The sequence below is a fragment of the Sinocyclocheilus rhinocerous genome, unplaced genomic scaffold (assembly GCF_001515625.1).
Source record: "Sinocyclocheilus rhinocerous isolate Xijiao unplaced genomic scaffold, SAMN03320098_v1.1 scaffold1813, whole genome shotgun sequence".
In the NCBI taxonomy this organism is placed as follows: Eukaryota; Metazoa; Chordata; class Actinopteri; order Cypriniformes; family Cyprinidae; genus Sinocyclocheilus; species Sinocyclocheilus rhinocerous.
Genome location: NW_015623663.1, coordinates 226,408 through 241,871, shown reverse-complemented (window position 1 = coordinate 241,871; position 15,464 = coordinate 226,408). Strand labels below are relative to the sequence as shown.

General features: G+C 38.0%; 1 protein-coding gene across 1 annotated transcript in view; it reads right to left on the bottom strand.

Moving 5' to 3' along the window:
- Positions 1-1,509: 1,509 nt before the first annotated feature.
- The window catches only part of LOC107719461 (filensin-like), a 24,180-nt gene continuing 10,225 nt past the window's right edge, over positions 1,510-15,464 (bottom strand). Inside the window, exons 4-8 of the mRNA XM_016526907.1 lie at positions 13,012-13,098; positions 9,237-9,350; positions 8,198-8,418; positions 7,707-7,798; positions 1,510-3,372 (exon numbers count right to left, since the gene is read on the bottom strand). Of these exons, the coding sequence (XP_016382393.1) occupies positions 2,477-3,372; positions 7,707-7,798; positions 8,198-8,418; positions 9,237-9,350; positions 13,012-13,098 (1,410 nt within the window). The 3' untranslated portion in view covers positions 1,510-2,476. The remainder of the gene's footprint in view (positions 3,373-7,706; positions 7,799-8,197; positions 8,419-9,236; positions 9,351-13,011; positions 13,099-15,464) is intronic.

The window sequence follows — 15,464 nt, the reverse complement described above, 5'->3', positions numbered from 1 at the left end:
TTCTGTTTTTCTTTTTGTTTTTTTTATGAAGAGATGAAATGTGCGTCATTCTACTACTTATGGCCAAACAAAGAATATTTCATAGCATTGTCTATATATAATAAATCTATTTAGCTGTTTGTTAAAGCACCTGAGTGATTAAGACAGTAATTTAAGTACAGTGGTTTAGAATTAAAGTCTAACTTGGAAACTAATCGCTATGATAAATTGATTTACGGTTACCAAGAAGCTTAGCAATGAGCAATTTTACAGCTTTGAACACAGTTTTTGGTTGCCAGTGTAGCAACTTGCTGTGTCAATATTCGTAGTTTCAGGAGTGTTTATAGGCATTTTACAACTTGACGTTGAACCTGGATTATATTAATTTGCATCTGTTTTTTAAATTAGTATAAACAAATACATCTCAAAAAAGTGCATTGTGCCCAAGTCAGAATCCTCTACTTAATTCTGAATGTGATAGTTCAGTATTTTCTCTTCGCTTTGGACCTTGCATAGTAGATTATGCAAAGGTTTTATCTGTATCCAGCAAGGTCCGTTTCATGAAAAATAGTTTCTTTTTGCAACTGACTCGTGCAGAAAAGTGAAAGAGATTTTTGCTTAATGCTTGAACTAACTGAACACCACAAGAGTCTGTTGTTAATAGTTTACTTCAGTGATATTTAAGGTTCTGATTTAACTTATTTCATATGTTTAAAGCTACATTGTCATTTTTACTGCCTCTTAGTCATCTTTATAATCAATCAATACAATAGTGATCTTGGACTTTATACTGCCATCTACCAATGTGTGGATGCTCTGGCATACAAAATTATCAATGGCACTGGAGAAATACCTTTATCACAGACTAAAGCAGGGGGGTTACCGAGTTACCAAGAGTGAGTAGAATGTAGCTGGTCATGTGATCTCAACACGGCAGCCGCTATTTAGAATAAAACATCTTTCCATTTAGAATAAAACACCTTTTCTTAGAACTCTCATCTCTTGTGGGAGTGAACATCATTTTAAACATTTCTCTTTTGGCTTGCTCCCATCAGGGATAATGGGAGGAATAATCAGCACAACCAATTTGGCACGTTTTACACTGGATGTCCTTCATGTCGCATCCCAGCACTGAGAAAGAACTAACTCATGCAATCCCAGTGCTAGGAAACACTCACTCACACCTACATATGGTGCATGTCTTTGGACTGTGGGGAAAACCAGAGCACCCGGAGGAAACCCATGCAGATGTGGGGGGAACACGCAAGAACCACACAGAACACCTCCCTGGCCGAGACTCGAACCAGGGGCCTTTTTGCTGTGAGACAACAGTGCTACTCATTGAGCCACCATGCTACCCAAAGACCATTTTAAATATAAGTGCCCCCCCCCAAAAAACATTTTCATTTGTTTTGATGCAAAACTTAAAACCAATTAATATCCAATTGTGTCTAAAACATGCACTGATTGTAGTAAGAGTGACAGATAATGTAATGTGACAACACACAGACAACACAAATTGAGATTTTGTTTGGTTTTGATGTTTATTTGTGGTGCAGTTAATACACATCAAGACTGTGGTGGGCAATGCTGGTGTCTTAAATTGAACAAAATAGTAGCAAGTAAAATTCTAAACATTTGCTTTGGTTTGACCTGAGGGTAAGGGCGAGAGAGGGTGATATTGTACATGTTAATTGGGGTAGCTGTATGGCTCTATTCCACAACCTAGGGAACTGCCTACCTAGGCAGCATTTTAAGTCATCATAGGTGTACTTCCGATGATAAGGCTGTTCCAAAAGGTAGACAAATTTTCGTTCAATGCCTCCTACGATACCGAGATGTGAAAAAAATTCTAAGGCAGCATTGCAAGTATCTTTTGCCGAGAATGCAATCCCAGAGTAAAATATCCATCCAAGATGGCAGATGAAGCAAGAGAAAATGCAGAATATATAATATAAAACTGAAAATGTACCATTTGTATGCCCTCTGTTTTTATGATTATAAATGTATGCGCATACTTCACTAGCTTAGCAACAAGGTAACACCAAACTCTTTTGAAATCATTTGTTGAACAGAAATTCCTCTGTGCACTTTGTAAATAGCTCTAGGTAGAACGTTCCAAATCAATCGCTTAAGAAGTTCAGTTTCGATAAGGATGGTGCCCTAGAAGGCTCACTAGGTTTTGGAATAGAGCCTGTGAATCCAATTGAAACAGGCAATTAATGTTTTCTGTGTCAAGGTTCTTAGTTACCAAATTTACTTTTGTGTGAGGAGGGAATATGGGGCGTTTCATTTTTGGCTTCCCAAGTTTTCAGACAGTAAAGGCCAAAGGCAATGGTGCAATGCTGCAGGAAGTTAACAGCGAACCACTAGGAATCTCGTCAACAGCAAGCAGGAAGCAAAACTGGAGCAGGTCCGAGGCAGGAATGGATAGAATGTGCGGAATGTTTGAGGGGTTTCAAAAAGATCTATCAGCGTGTTTCTTTCTGCTGGTCTTCTAGATCATGGTCTCCACCACTGTGGTTGTGTCTTCATAGCCCTTCACTTTTTTGTCAGGTGAGAGCTTCTCCACTGACTCCACTACTTCTACCTTCTCATAACTCATGGAGTCAGGGGGCATGGAACTGGGCGATGGCATGGGTGGAGGGAATCGAAAGCTGCTGGGATCGTCCGAGGTCTTGCTTTTGCCACCACGTTGGGGTGAGGGCTGCCTGGGGCCTGGAGGAGGGCTGGGGCCTTTATCATCATGAGGGCCTGGTGGTGGACTGGGGCTCGGTTCTGGTTCTGTCACCTTTGGATGAGGCTCTCCATTTTTGGCCTTTTCCCTCTCCCCATTTCCACCCTTCTTCGTATATCCATCGTCTTTTCCTGTTTCTGGTTCTGAAGGTGTGGAAGGGGTTAAGGGTGTTGGTCCAGATATGGGGCTTGGGCCAGGTGAGGGTGTACCTCTCCAGTATGGATCATAAGTCATCATGCCATCTTGGATTGTAATATAGACGTGAGAGGCAGAAGGGGTAGTCAAAAAGAAGCAGGGGTCAAGGTAGCTAGAGTCACCCGTCACTAATACGTAACGTCCCTTGGTGAAGAAGTCAGCAATCGGCTCTGGTCTCCTTACCTTCCTCATGCGGCCGCGTATGATGTTACAGAGCGTATCAAAGGCTTTGCTGATCTGGGCGCCATCAGGCACATCCTCACGAGGAACATGCCCTTCACTTCCCACCCACTGCTCCTCCATCAACTGTTCTTTCTCGTCCTCTTTAAATTCTTCTGCTGGCTTCTCCTCAAGGCCACTAGCTCCTTTGGATGTGATTTCTTTCTTTTTAAACACTTTCTTAGCCAAGTACTTCTGACGAGGCTTTACATTGGTGATGTCTTGGATGACTTGGGTGATATCTAAAAAGCAGATACAGACATGCTTTTAAAGAAATTTGGGTATAATCTTAGGGTCAGGCCTGTTAAGCAGAATGCTGTGAACAATGCAAAAATGTGTCTTTTCCCATCAGTGATGAATGTAAAATAAAACGTAAAAAGAAGACTGTTCTCTTGAGTGCAGATCATAATTTCCTATACTAAGTAACTTAACAGATTGACGCACCAAAATAAAAGGATCAAGTAACGGAAGAGCGCAGTGCAAACGGCGTTGTTGTATTGTAATTCAAGAAAGTATTTCAGTAAATGCATATGCAAGACTTTTAAAAATATGCTCTGGCCAAGCTGAGGCATGAAACATACTCCAAAATGATTGTAGCTTCATATTTTTGCAGCGTCAAAGAATGCATTGTATTCTCAGCTGCCTAAATGGCCAACTATAGCAGGCCTTCATGTAAACTTCTACGGCCAGTTTTCGGCACAGGTATTTGTAGATAATTCTGTAGGTTTGTTTAACACCTCAGCACAGAATGCATGCAAGTATGCTCAATAGGACTATGTGCTTGCAATGCATTGATGAAATGTCACTTCCTGGAACACTTCCCTTGATGTGCACTTCTGCTGAAACTGCAGTGAGGCAAGCTCGCAGCAGACTTCTACCCAACAGTCAAAGCAACACTACATTGTGACAGTGCGGACTCAGACGAAGACCGCAAGGGTTTAGGGTACCATTTGGGACAGGGCCTCAGATGCATAAGCCACACTAAACTGGAAATTTGTTTGCAAAGGCAAAACTCTAAATCAAACTGGCTAACTTCTACAGGGGTTCCAGGAACCTACTGTACCTAACAGTCCAGCAGGAAATAAAAGCTGTGTTTACAAGTTCCAGGACTGCAACAATGAGAGCTTCGTAGGAGCAACTACTAAATGCTGCATTAAAAAAAAAAAAAAGTTTGTGAAGTTCACAGTTTAAACTCTTTAAAAGACATTCAAATGTTTTGTTTAAGTTATTTAAATTAAAATTTAAAATAGACGTGTTTACATTTACTGTACCCACGGTATACAGGAAACGTATAATTTTCCAAGCTTGGCCAACCTTTAGGATCCCCAAGTGATTTAATTTTACTAGTCCTCTCACTTCTATAATGGAAGATCAGGTGAAGTACCTCACTGAGAAGGGAATATCTGCACCATATGCAGGTAAACAAGTACTGACAGTTTATATAGTATGACAGCATTTTAGTCCCATTTTAAAAAAATAAAAGTAAAAATTACAAGAATAAAGTCAAAATATTTTGAGAATAAAGTCAAAATTACTTAATTAAAATGAAGTCGTAGCAATTACGAGATTACAGTTATAATATTTTATGACTATAGCCTATATTGTACATGCAAAATTGTCCTGATTGGGAGCACTGGGAAAAATTTGGGTGGCCTGTCAACTTATTTGAGTATATGTGGGATTATTAGAAATCATACCATGTGCCATATACTCGCAGGGACAGTATGCTTGGAAATAATATTTCATGTCTTCGATTGCATTCATTATTTGTAGTGCGCCAGCTAGTTTTCACGTGACGTCACTCCCTTACAGGAACGCCCATATGGAGGGCAAAACAAGGATTTCCTCCACTGACCACCAGTTATTTTTATGAGGTTTGCTTTAAGTAGTAATGTAACAAGACAGTGATATTTAAAGGCCAAATTCAGTAAAAACTTGATTGATGATGCATAATTTGTACAGGCAAGCAGATGAACCCAGAATATAAATGCAATGATGTCAGTTTTACATACATTCTAAATCATTAACATCTTAAAAACATCTTCTAAACGTCTATTTGACATCTGATAGCAAACATTCTGTAGACATATTGCAGATGAGCAAACACTCTAAAAAATACATCTTGCAGATATAGATGCAGACGTCAAATAAATGGGTAGTGATTGAAATATTGGGGCGGGTGCTTTATATGGATTGCACATATCTTTGTTTTATTCTTTTGAGACGTGATCTAAATATTTTTGGATTGGAACAGATAGAAAATTGACAGGATTGTGCTGCAGTTCTATGGATGTTTTGCCCGCCAGGTCTTCGAGCCAGTCACGTGACTGAAAACTAAGAATAGCAATAAGCTTTGTGCTTTTGGCACTTTTAATTTTTGCTTTAAGTAGTAATGTAACAAGACAGTGATATTTAAAGGCCAAATTCAGTAAAAACTTGATTGATGATGCATAATTTGTACAGGCAAGCAGATGAACCCAGAATATAAATGCAATGCGTAAAGTTTGATATTAAATGTTTTCCCATAGAAAACCATTACAAAGAAAACACTGAACCATTTAGCGCATTGCGTTCATATTAAGGGCTCATTTGCTTGCCTGTATAAAGCAGGCATCATCAATAAGGTGTGTAACTTGATATTTTAATATCACTGTTTTAAAGGCACTTTAAGTGTTTTGACAATACACATTTTAGAATGTCCCGCTGTTTTTACCCAGATAGCACACGTACGTCTGCAAGATGTCTGTTAAAGATCTCTTCATCTGGAAAGCATCTGCTGTGTACAAACATCTGATAGACGTCTTTAAGATGTCAGTTTTACATACATTCTAAATCATTAACATCTTAAAAACATCTTCTAAACGTCTATTTGACATCTGATAGCAAACATTCTGTAGACATATTGCAGATGAGCAAACACTCTAAAAAATACATCTTGCAGATATAGATGCAGACGTCAAATAAATGGGTAGTGATTGAAATATTGGGGCGGGTGCTTTATATGGATTGCACATATCTTTGTTTTATTCTTTTGAGACGTGATCTAAATATTTTTGGATTGGAACAGATAGAAAATTGACAGGATTGTGCTGCAGTTCTATGGATGTTTTGCCCGCCAGGTCTTCGAGCCAGTCACGTGACTGAAAACTAAGAATAGCAATAAGCTTTGTGCTTTTGGCACTTTTAATTTAAAACAAAGTCTCAGCTTTCAAATTCTGTCAGTTTTATAGCGAAATACAAACAATATGTCTTACAATAATGTGACGTGACAGATTGCCCCAGTTTAAGCACATGTGATGCAATCATCTTTTTGATTACAATGAGACATTCATTTCATTAAATTATATAATGAATGCATTCGACGATGTGAAATATTATTTCCAAGCATACTGTCCCTGTGAGTATATGACACATGGTATAATTTCTGCTAATAATCCCACATATATTCAAATATGTTGCCAGGCCACCCAAATTTCTCCCGGTGCTCCCAATCCGGGCCATTTGCTTGCACAATATAGACCACAAAATATTATAACTTTAATCTCGTAATTGCTATGACTTAATTCTCATAATTTTGACTTAATTCTCAAAGTATTTTGACTTTATTCTCGTCATTTTGACTTTATTCTAAAAATATTTAGACTTTGTTCTTGTAATTTCGACTTTATTCTCAGAATATTTCAAATTTATTCTCGTAATTTTGACTATTTTCTCAAATTTTTACAATTTTAATCTCGTAATCTTAGATTTTTTTTTTTTACGTGGCACTAAAACGTTGTCGTAATAACGCCATCGTACCGTCGTAATATATAGCATGCCAGTATATAATTTTTTATTATTTTTTACCCTGCCTCATGTCAACAGACAAGGTCTGGCTACATTAGTCCTTTACAGTGAACTAACAGGATGGAACTGATATGGATGACATAGGGCAAATCTATAATTCGATACCAATATTTACACAACATCTATTATTTTAAAAATGTAATTAGAGAAAGGAGACATTTTAGAAACATATAATGGAATGTTTCTTAATGAACTGGCTTTTTTTCTTCTTCTATTTTAGAATGTTAAAAATAGCTCTGGGATATCGCAACATCCACTAAAACCAAACAGTGAAATTACTTTAGCCTTATTTACATGCTTTTGTTCACTTAGGGAGGGTGTGATGTTACAATATTTTTCTTTATTTTATTTTATATATATATAAATTCAAGCCAATATAAAAAGACAAATGTACTGGACAAATTGTAACCTAAATCATTCTCTTTCTTCTGTGGCTCTCAACAAACAGCAGTTACTCTCTACAGTACCGTGAGCGCAGACATAAAGGTCACAGTCATTTATCATTGTTAACAAGGCCAATGCATGGATCTTAAAGGCAATTGTATTATGTTTCTACATTCAAGTAGCTGGAGAGGGACTGAGCGAGACGGAGTGGGTATGATTGACAGCTGAGTGGGCGTAAATCTTCATTCTGGCCAGCAGGTGCTCGCTGCTGATTTGTTGCCTGTTAAGACTATCACAAAGATGCAGTCATGTTACATAACACCCCACCCCCAACACAGACACTCACCTTTTCCTTTCCTGGTCATGCTAGGACTATGGCTGTATTTATAATTGGTTGTAAACAGAGTAATGGGTGTCCCAATTATTGCTGAGTTCAATCTGTGATAGTGAAAGGGAGAAAGAAAATGAAGCAGGCATATTAAAGACCTGAGGAAGATTCCAAAGGAAAGAATGTCAAATATTATAAATATGCAAAGCTTTTAAACATCAAGTGTGTTGATGAATGATGTCGGAAAATATGTATGCTTAAATATCTGTAAATGATTTAATTACAGTAGACGAAGAAGAAATTGTCAAGAAAGAAAAAATTAAGCTGGGTTTATTGGGTAAGATGACAATGTAGTTATACTGCCACTCTGTGGCAGTGAGAGTCCTAAACCAAATAAAAATCTGCATATATTTGTACAAGAAATAACATGATGATGACTTTATAAGTGAAATAAAAAAGCAGATAACAAATGAGGAGGAGAAGACTAACCACTCGTCCCATTGTCTCACCTGTTGTCTTCATTCTCGATGATTCTCTTGTAGCGCTCAAGCTCGTTCTCCAGAGAGGTCTGGTTCATGGCCAGCTGTCGGCACTTATCTGTGTATTTCTCCAGTAACCTCTCGGCCTCTTCAATCTTCTTCCTGAGGGTCTCGATTTGTTCGTTGTACTGCTGGATCTTGTCATCGTAGCTCTCTTGTGTGATCCTGATGGTTTGTTCCAACACAGAGGTCTAGAAAAACAGAGACATTACATACATTACAGGTATACATTATAGATCAGTAAGATGTTGTGTGATGTTGCGTTTGAAGAAAGTCTCTTCTGCTCACCAAGGCTGCATTTATTTGATCAGAAACACAATAAAAACAGTGAAATATTATTACAGTTTCAGACAGGTGTTTTCTATTGTAATATTGTAAAATGACATTTATTCCAGTGATCAAAGCTGAACTCTCAGCATCCTTACTCCAGTCTTCAGTATCACGTGATTGTACTGGTTTGCTGCTCAAGAAACATTTCTGATTATTATCAATGTGGAAAACAGTTGTGCTGCTTCAAATTGTGGAAACTGTGACACATTTTTTCAGGATTCTTTGATGTATAGGACATTCAAAAGAACAGCATTTATTTATGATATAAATCTTTTGGAACATATTACCGTATAAATGCTTTTACTGTCACTTTTGATCAGTATAATGCATCTTTGCTGAATAAAAGTATTAAAAAACTTACTGACTTGCAAACCTATAAACTTTATAATGTATATATTTAACAATGTTGCTAACAGTGGACAATAGCATTTAAATTGACTTTTTTTTTCAGCTGTTACAGAGATAACTGTATTTAGGGTTTAGGGTGTTTATATTCAGTATACTATGGGTAATAACTGCGTACTGTCTGGCTTATGCCATTAGTACAATGTAACATTAAGATTAGTTCACAGGCTAGTGACATAAGCATTGCGTCTTTGTTAGGTTCACGTCATGCTCAGAACATTCTGAACTGATGGTATGGTTATTGTTCTGTGTCTGAGTGTAAGAGATCACCCACCTCTGTCTGCAGCCGCTGTTTCTGCACCTGGAGCTGGCAGGTGGCGCTCTTGTACTCCTCCAGCTGACTGCGTAGTGCTGGAACGTGCCTCTGAGCGATCAGCCTGTCTTGATCCTGCACAAGAAGAGCAGGTGAGACTGCTGAGTAGTTATGATCAAAGATCGCTTGTAATCAGATCACACTGAGGTCGAACATGTTTCACTTTGACTCACGTCACTGTACACCTTTCAAATCCAGGCAATGCCTTTTCTAAAAGGACTGCGACGCGGCTGAAGGTCAAACATGCCCGAGAGTCTTTATTAAGAGAAGACGTCCAAAAGCAAGACTTGGACTCAATGTATTGTTTAAAAATAAAAAGTAAATAATGTTTTAAAACTGACAAATAAAAATACATATTTCATTGTTTAAAATATATTCAGTTTTAAAGGTATGACATCTTTTTTTTTTTTTTTTACTGTTTCTAAAAATAGCTTTTTTATTCAATGTGATTGCTGTGCAACCAACTAAATAAAGTGCAAGTGTTACTACGCTTCCTCGCGTAAAACAGTTCAAATGATTCTAAACAACTTAGACTCCACTTTTTATGGCTCCTACATACTGTATAATAAAGTACAGGTATAGGCTAAATCACAAGTAGCCTAATAACACTGCAGAATCCAGATTTCATTTTCCTTCTAAAGCTATCAAAGGATTTATTGGTTGTGTCCGTTCTTTAAAAGCAACGAAAATATCATGGACATGAAAGAAAGATTGAATTTGATAGTTTGTCACCCTCAGCACCAGTTAGCATGGACACTAAGATTGAACAAGACATTACCTTAGTGATTAAATGTTAGAATTTTTGCTATTACTAAGTCTTAGTAATTTTGAACAAACACCTAAAGATAAGTATCAAGGCCTTATCAGGACAACAACTAGCCTATGAAGGTAACTGTCACGAATCCGGTCCATGAACTTCCGTCTGCTCGCCACCAGAGGTCACTCTTCCACTACTATGGACTCTTGCACCACACCACTGTTGCACTTCACCCGGACTACAGTTCCCATCATCCACTGCACTGATTACACACACACAGTTGATTGCACACAGCTGTAATCAATCACACATTCCCTATATAACACTCACTCTGATCCTTTCCCACTGCCGAGTATTGTATAGCGTATATCACTCACCTAGCGATAGCTACTCTACGGAGCACTTTAGTTTTCATAGCCTTAACTTAGTCTTGCCTTGTCTGTTTTCTCGTATCCTGATCTTTGCCTGTGTACCTCGGATTCCCCCTCTCGTCTTGCCCTATTCAGATACTGTTTGCCCCTGCCTGGACCTTTGTACCATTGTACTTGGATTTACCCCTCTAGTCTCGCCCTGTTAATTCTGTTCGCCGATCGTAGACCCACGCTAGCCCTAGGAATATTCTTGTGTCTTGCCCTCTATATACCCGTTGCCATTATCTGACCCTTGCCTGTCTCTAACCATGTCTATGAATAAAGCTTTGCATTTGGATCCGCACGTCTCATCAGCCCCGTAACAGTAACAATACAATTTAGTTTTTTTTAAATAGTTTCAACTGTAAGAGAATAGTGCAGTCCACACCATGGACTATAATGAGAACACAGAGTAATGATATCATTGGAATTTTCCCCCAGCTGATTAATGATATATATATATAAACATTTACAGCCAATCAGAATAAAGAGAGTAAGCATTTAAAGCGGCAGACAACAAAACTGCAGCGCACTTATAATCTACAGAATGTTATCAAGCGTTGGTGTGGACGCTAATATAGTTAGCGTTATAGTTATCATATTTCATAAACCACTCCACACCATTTGTGCAACCAATGTGGGTGATACCTCAAAATGTTTTTTTTTTTTTTTTCTAAACAGACCCAGACTTTCACCTTTCAGGCTATGAAACGAGCAAAACAATTCCACAGACCTACGATGAAAGAGGGACCTTTTGACTTGGGCCATAAACCATAGCAGCCACACATCAACACACTAAAAACCACTCAAACACCTTAGCAACCACATAGCAGGGCCTTGGCAACCCATTTTAAAATGTCACCATGTATACTGTGTATTCTTTACATACATACTAATACAAGACCGTATAATTGACCGATCGGTAAGCCCCGCCCCCCTTAGTTACTGTTGCTCCCTCGGACAAACAAACAGAGTTGCTCACTGTCTCACAATGACAGCTGTCAGTGTGAAAACCTTCTTCCGAGGTGTTTCTGATGAATTTGGTACACAGGTGGACCTAATCTATATAGAATTGCTTACTCGGACAAACAAACGGAGTTGCGAACTGTCTTACTATGACAGCTGTCAGTGCGAAAACCTTGTCCCAAGATGTTTTTGATCAATTTTGGACACAGAAGGACCATCATTCAAGTGGGACTTAAATATGCCATGGAGGGATATATAAAAGATATTAAAATAAATATGTAAAAATACAGATCACAATGCAAACGGGAGAATTATTTTACGGTCGTCACGATCGCAATGACAACATGCCGGATCAACACGGTTCATATACCGCAGAGTAAGGTTAAATTAATTCACATTTAACCAGATTAATATGGAGAGGCACTGAAATGTAGACCTTCGTTTAGGTGTTTTTGACTTTCACTGCACGGTGCATGACGTGAGAACAGTTCGCTATTTAGGTTTTTACGTTAGCATGGACTCACTAACTTTAACGCTAACGTTAGCTAGTTTTAGCCAGAGATACCTTGCTGAAGCACAAGCATTCATTAACGTTCTGCTTGAGCAGATGAAAAGTGTAACTTAATGAGAGTATGACAACCAGAAAATTAACGATTTCGTCTTCATTGAATGCTTGGGGACATTTTGCTCTGTTTTGGTTGGATTTAGGAAATGGAATAAAATAAATGACATTGCCCATCCTCTCAGGATACCTGGAATCAGTGTTACAAGTTACCCTAGGCACATCGTTTTTCCATTTTTGTAGCATAAACACCATTAAACCGAAGCGAGCTTTGGATCTTCCACTGTTTCTCTATGGCGCTGAAACCTAAAGATATCCGAGTTCCGCTCCCCGTGCAACTGATACTCGACTGCCATTGGCTCATCTGCGTTCGAGGGGAGGGGCTTACCGATAGGTCAATTGCTTGGTTGCTAGCATGCTTCTGATGGTTGCTAGTACTGTACAAGGTTGCTACCAAATGTCAGTGTTTTCCCTTGAGGTGTTCCAAACTCTACAAGTTGGTGCTTTTTTAGCTATTTTTTTAAGCACATTTTAAGTAAATATTGCATAGCAAACACAGGTTCACTTAATTCCAGTGTATATGTTTACATCTCAAATGATGCAATTAAATTGTATTACATGTCATGTGTTGGCAATACATCTTGCTCACTAGTTATATTGTATCGGCCCTTATATTGTATTCCATATCTGCAGACCACTAATAGTGACTGCTGCAAAGTTTGTCCTTCCTTTTCTGAAAATATGAAGAAACACAACAAATTAAGTAAAAACACAACCCAAAAAGCAAAGCACATGAACGCAATGATCTTTCCTCCAGGTGTCTGTGAGGAAGAGTGTGAGAAGCCCTGCTGCTCTAGAGCGCACAAGAGCGGCGATACAGGAAGATAAAGGGTGTGATCGCTCAGGGAGACTGATCACTCAGGGCACATTCAGAGCGCCGCGCTAATTTCACTGGCACCGCCGCCGCACAATTCTTATTGCATGTGACACCCAGAGAGTCAGCAAGGGCCCGAGGCACTGTGAGCCACAAGGTCACCCTACCTCTGAGACAGACGTGCTCGCCATGAGGGGAATAGTCTGGTTGATCTGGTGCAGGATGTTTAGATACGTCTGGATTTCGGCGAGGTTCTGTGGAGGAAACAAACACAAGAGACAGGAATCAATGGAGGTGGACATGATGAGCGCCGGAGACTGTTGAAAGGTCAATTTCATTACAGACGAGACCTGCACACCAGGAGGATGCTGCACTTGCTTTACTGCAATTAAGAAAACCCTATTTAAAATGTTGTGCCTTAATAGCTGATTATATATAAATAACTACATAAATTACATTTCATTGAAGTGTCGTCTGCAAAGTAATGATGCTAGTTCAGCGGTTCTGTCCTGACAGGATCTCAAAACCAGTTGAGAACGACTGTGCTAGATCTTTCATAAAAAAGAAATTACTTCACCTTTTTGAGCCTTTTAATCATCTGCAGGTGATTAATATATGAAGTCAAGTTAACCACACAGCAGAGGAACCACAGGACTAATTGTACTAATTCATGCAAATTAGCCACTAATTTTAACAAAACGTGAAACAGCTACAAAAATAACCATGAGATTGTGGTGGAAAAACCACATGATATTCAGTGTGTACAAAAAAAACAAAAAAACATACAAAAACTGACACTGGGGTGGTACCCTATCATCATTGCTGGGTAGTAACTGATTACATGTAATCTGGATTACATAATCAGATTATAAATAGTGCTTGTAATTAGATTACATTACATTTTAAAATACTTGTAATCAGACTACAGTTACTTTTTTATTGATTATTTGATTACATATTATGCACACAATAGAAATAAATTATTCATAATTTATTGATTCTCACTAATTCTTATTTTCATATTTTTAATGATCCTTTCTAAAATATCCAACCACTGTTTTACATTCAGAAAGTCTTCCAGTTTTGTGGACATTCACACAAAGACCAGTCACTAGTCAGCTGGCTATAATTACACAGAAATTTGAGAGGCCACACAGCATTTGACCGCTGGATTTACAAAAATTCAATTTTAAGAAGTGTTTTCTCAACATTTCATCTGCATCAACTACTGATGAACACATTCATTTTTAATTTTATTATCACTCAGTGGGTTATTTAACCATTATGTCTTTGGAAGGCTTTTGTCTTTCAAACACATTAAAATGCACAAATTCGTTTTTTTCTTATTTACATGTAATACAGGGATTTCTAAACTTTTTTTGTCATATATTAACATATATTTACTTGAACATATATTTACAGTTCTCTGTCATTAGTTAATGGTCACATGGCATGCAAACAAATGAAATATTTCATCTTATTTAGCAGAAGTTTTTTTTTTTTTTTATGATTTGTTTTAATTTTACATTTTCCTTCAAGAATCCCAGTTTGGAAAACCTCGACATAATGTAATGTTTAATACACTTCATGTTGTTGGTAACAACAAATGGAATATATTTTCCTTCTCTTTGTGTTTTTATATTAATATATTAATGGTATCTTATTTAAACCAGTGTGATAAATGAGTTAGGTCAAGAGTAATCAACTAATCAAAAAGTAGTCCACTTATATTTCCTAAAATCTGTAATGTAATGGATTATGTTACTAACTACAATTTTTGTCACGTAATTTGAAATCAGTAACGGACTACAATTTGAAAGTAATCAACCCAGCTCTGCCTGTCATAATGTACTAATACAGTACTGCAGCGGTGGAGCCCCAACACTACACGTTTTGCATGTCTCGTTAATCAAACTCACCTGATTCATTGCATCAACTCAATAAGACTCCAAGACCAGAAATAAGTGTGTCAGAGAAAGGAGACATGCAAAATCTGTAGTGTCGCTGTGCCTCCGGAAACAGGGTTGGGAATCACTGCTTTAAGGTACCAATAGGCACCCTTTAGGGGTAAATAAGGTACAAAGGTGTACCTTTTGAAACGGTGCCACCCTAGTGACAGTTTTTGTACCTTTTATTCCTGAGAGTGCACAATTAAAGTTGAATATTTTGCAATGGATCTTAGTTTGAACGTTCAGATCAGAAGTAGTTGTTTTTGTTGTTGGGGATGTGACGCTGTAAACCACGAATGCTTAACCGAGCCAGCGCCTTTAGACTCGGTATATGCATGACTGCGTAAAAAGCATCTGTTCTGTCAAGCGCCTCATGAGATGTGCTAGACATGAGCAGAAGAACAGCTTCAGTTTTCTGAAAGGGGCTAACAGTACATCATTGCTATTGCAATTGATAGATCAACTGAACATTGACAACACTAACAACAACAGATCTGAATTCATCAACTGCAGAATGACAGTGCAGACAGTCCAACAGTCAGCCTACTTAAAAAGCAAATCAGATTTGAGAATATTTTCTTTAAAGACCCCATCAAAATACAGACCATATATACTGTATGTATATATATATATATATATATATATATATATATATATATTGTACTTCCAAC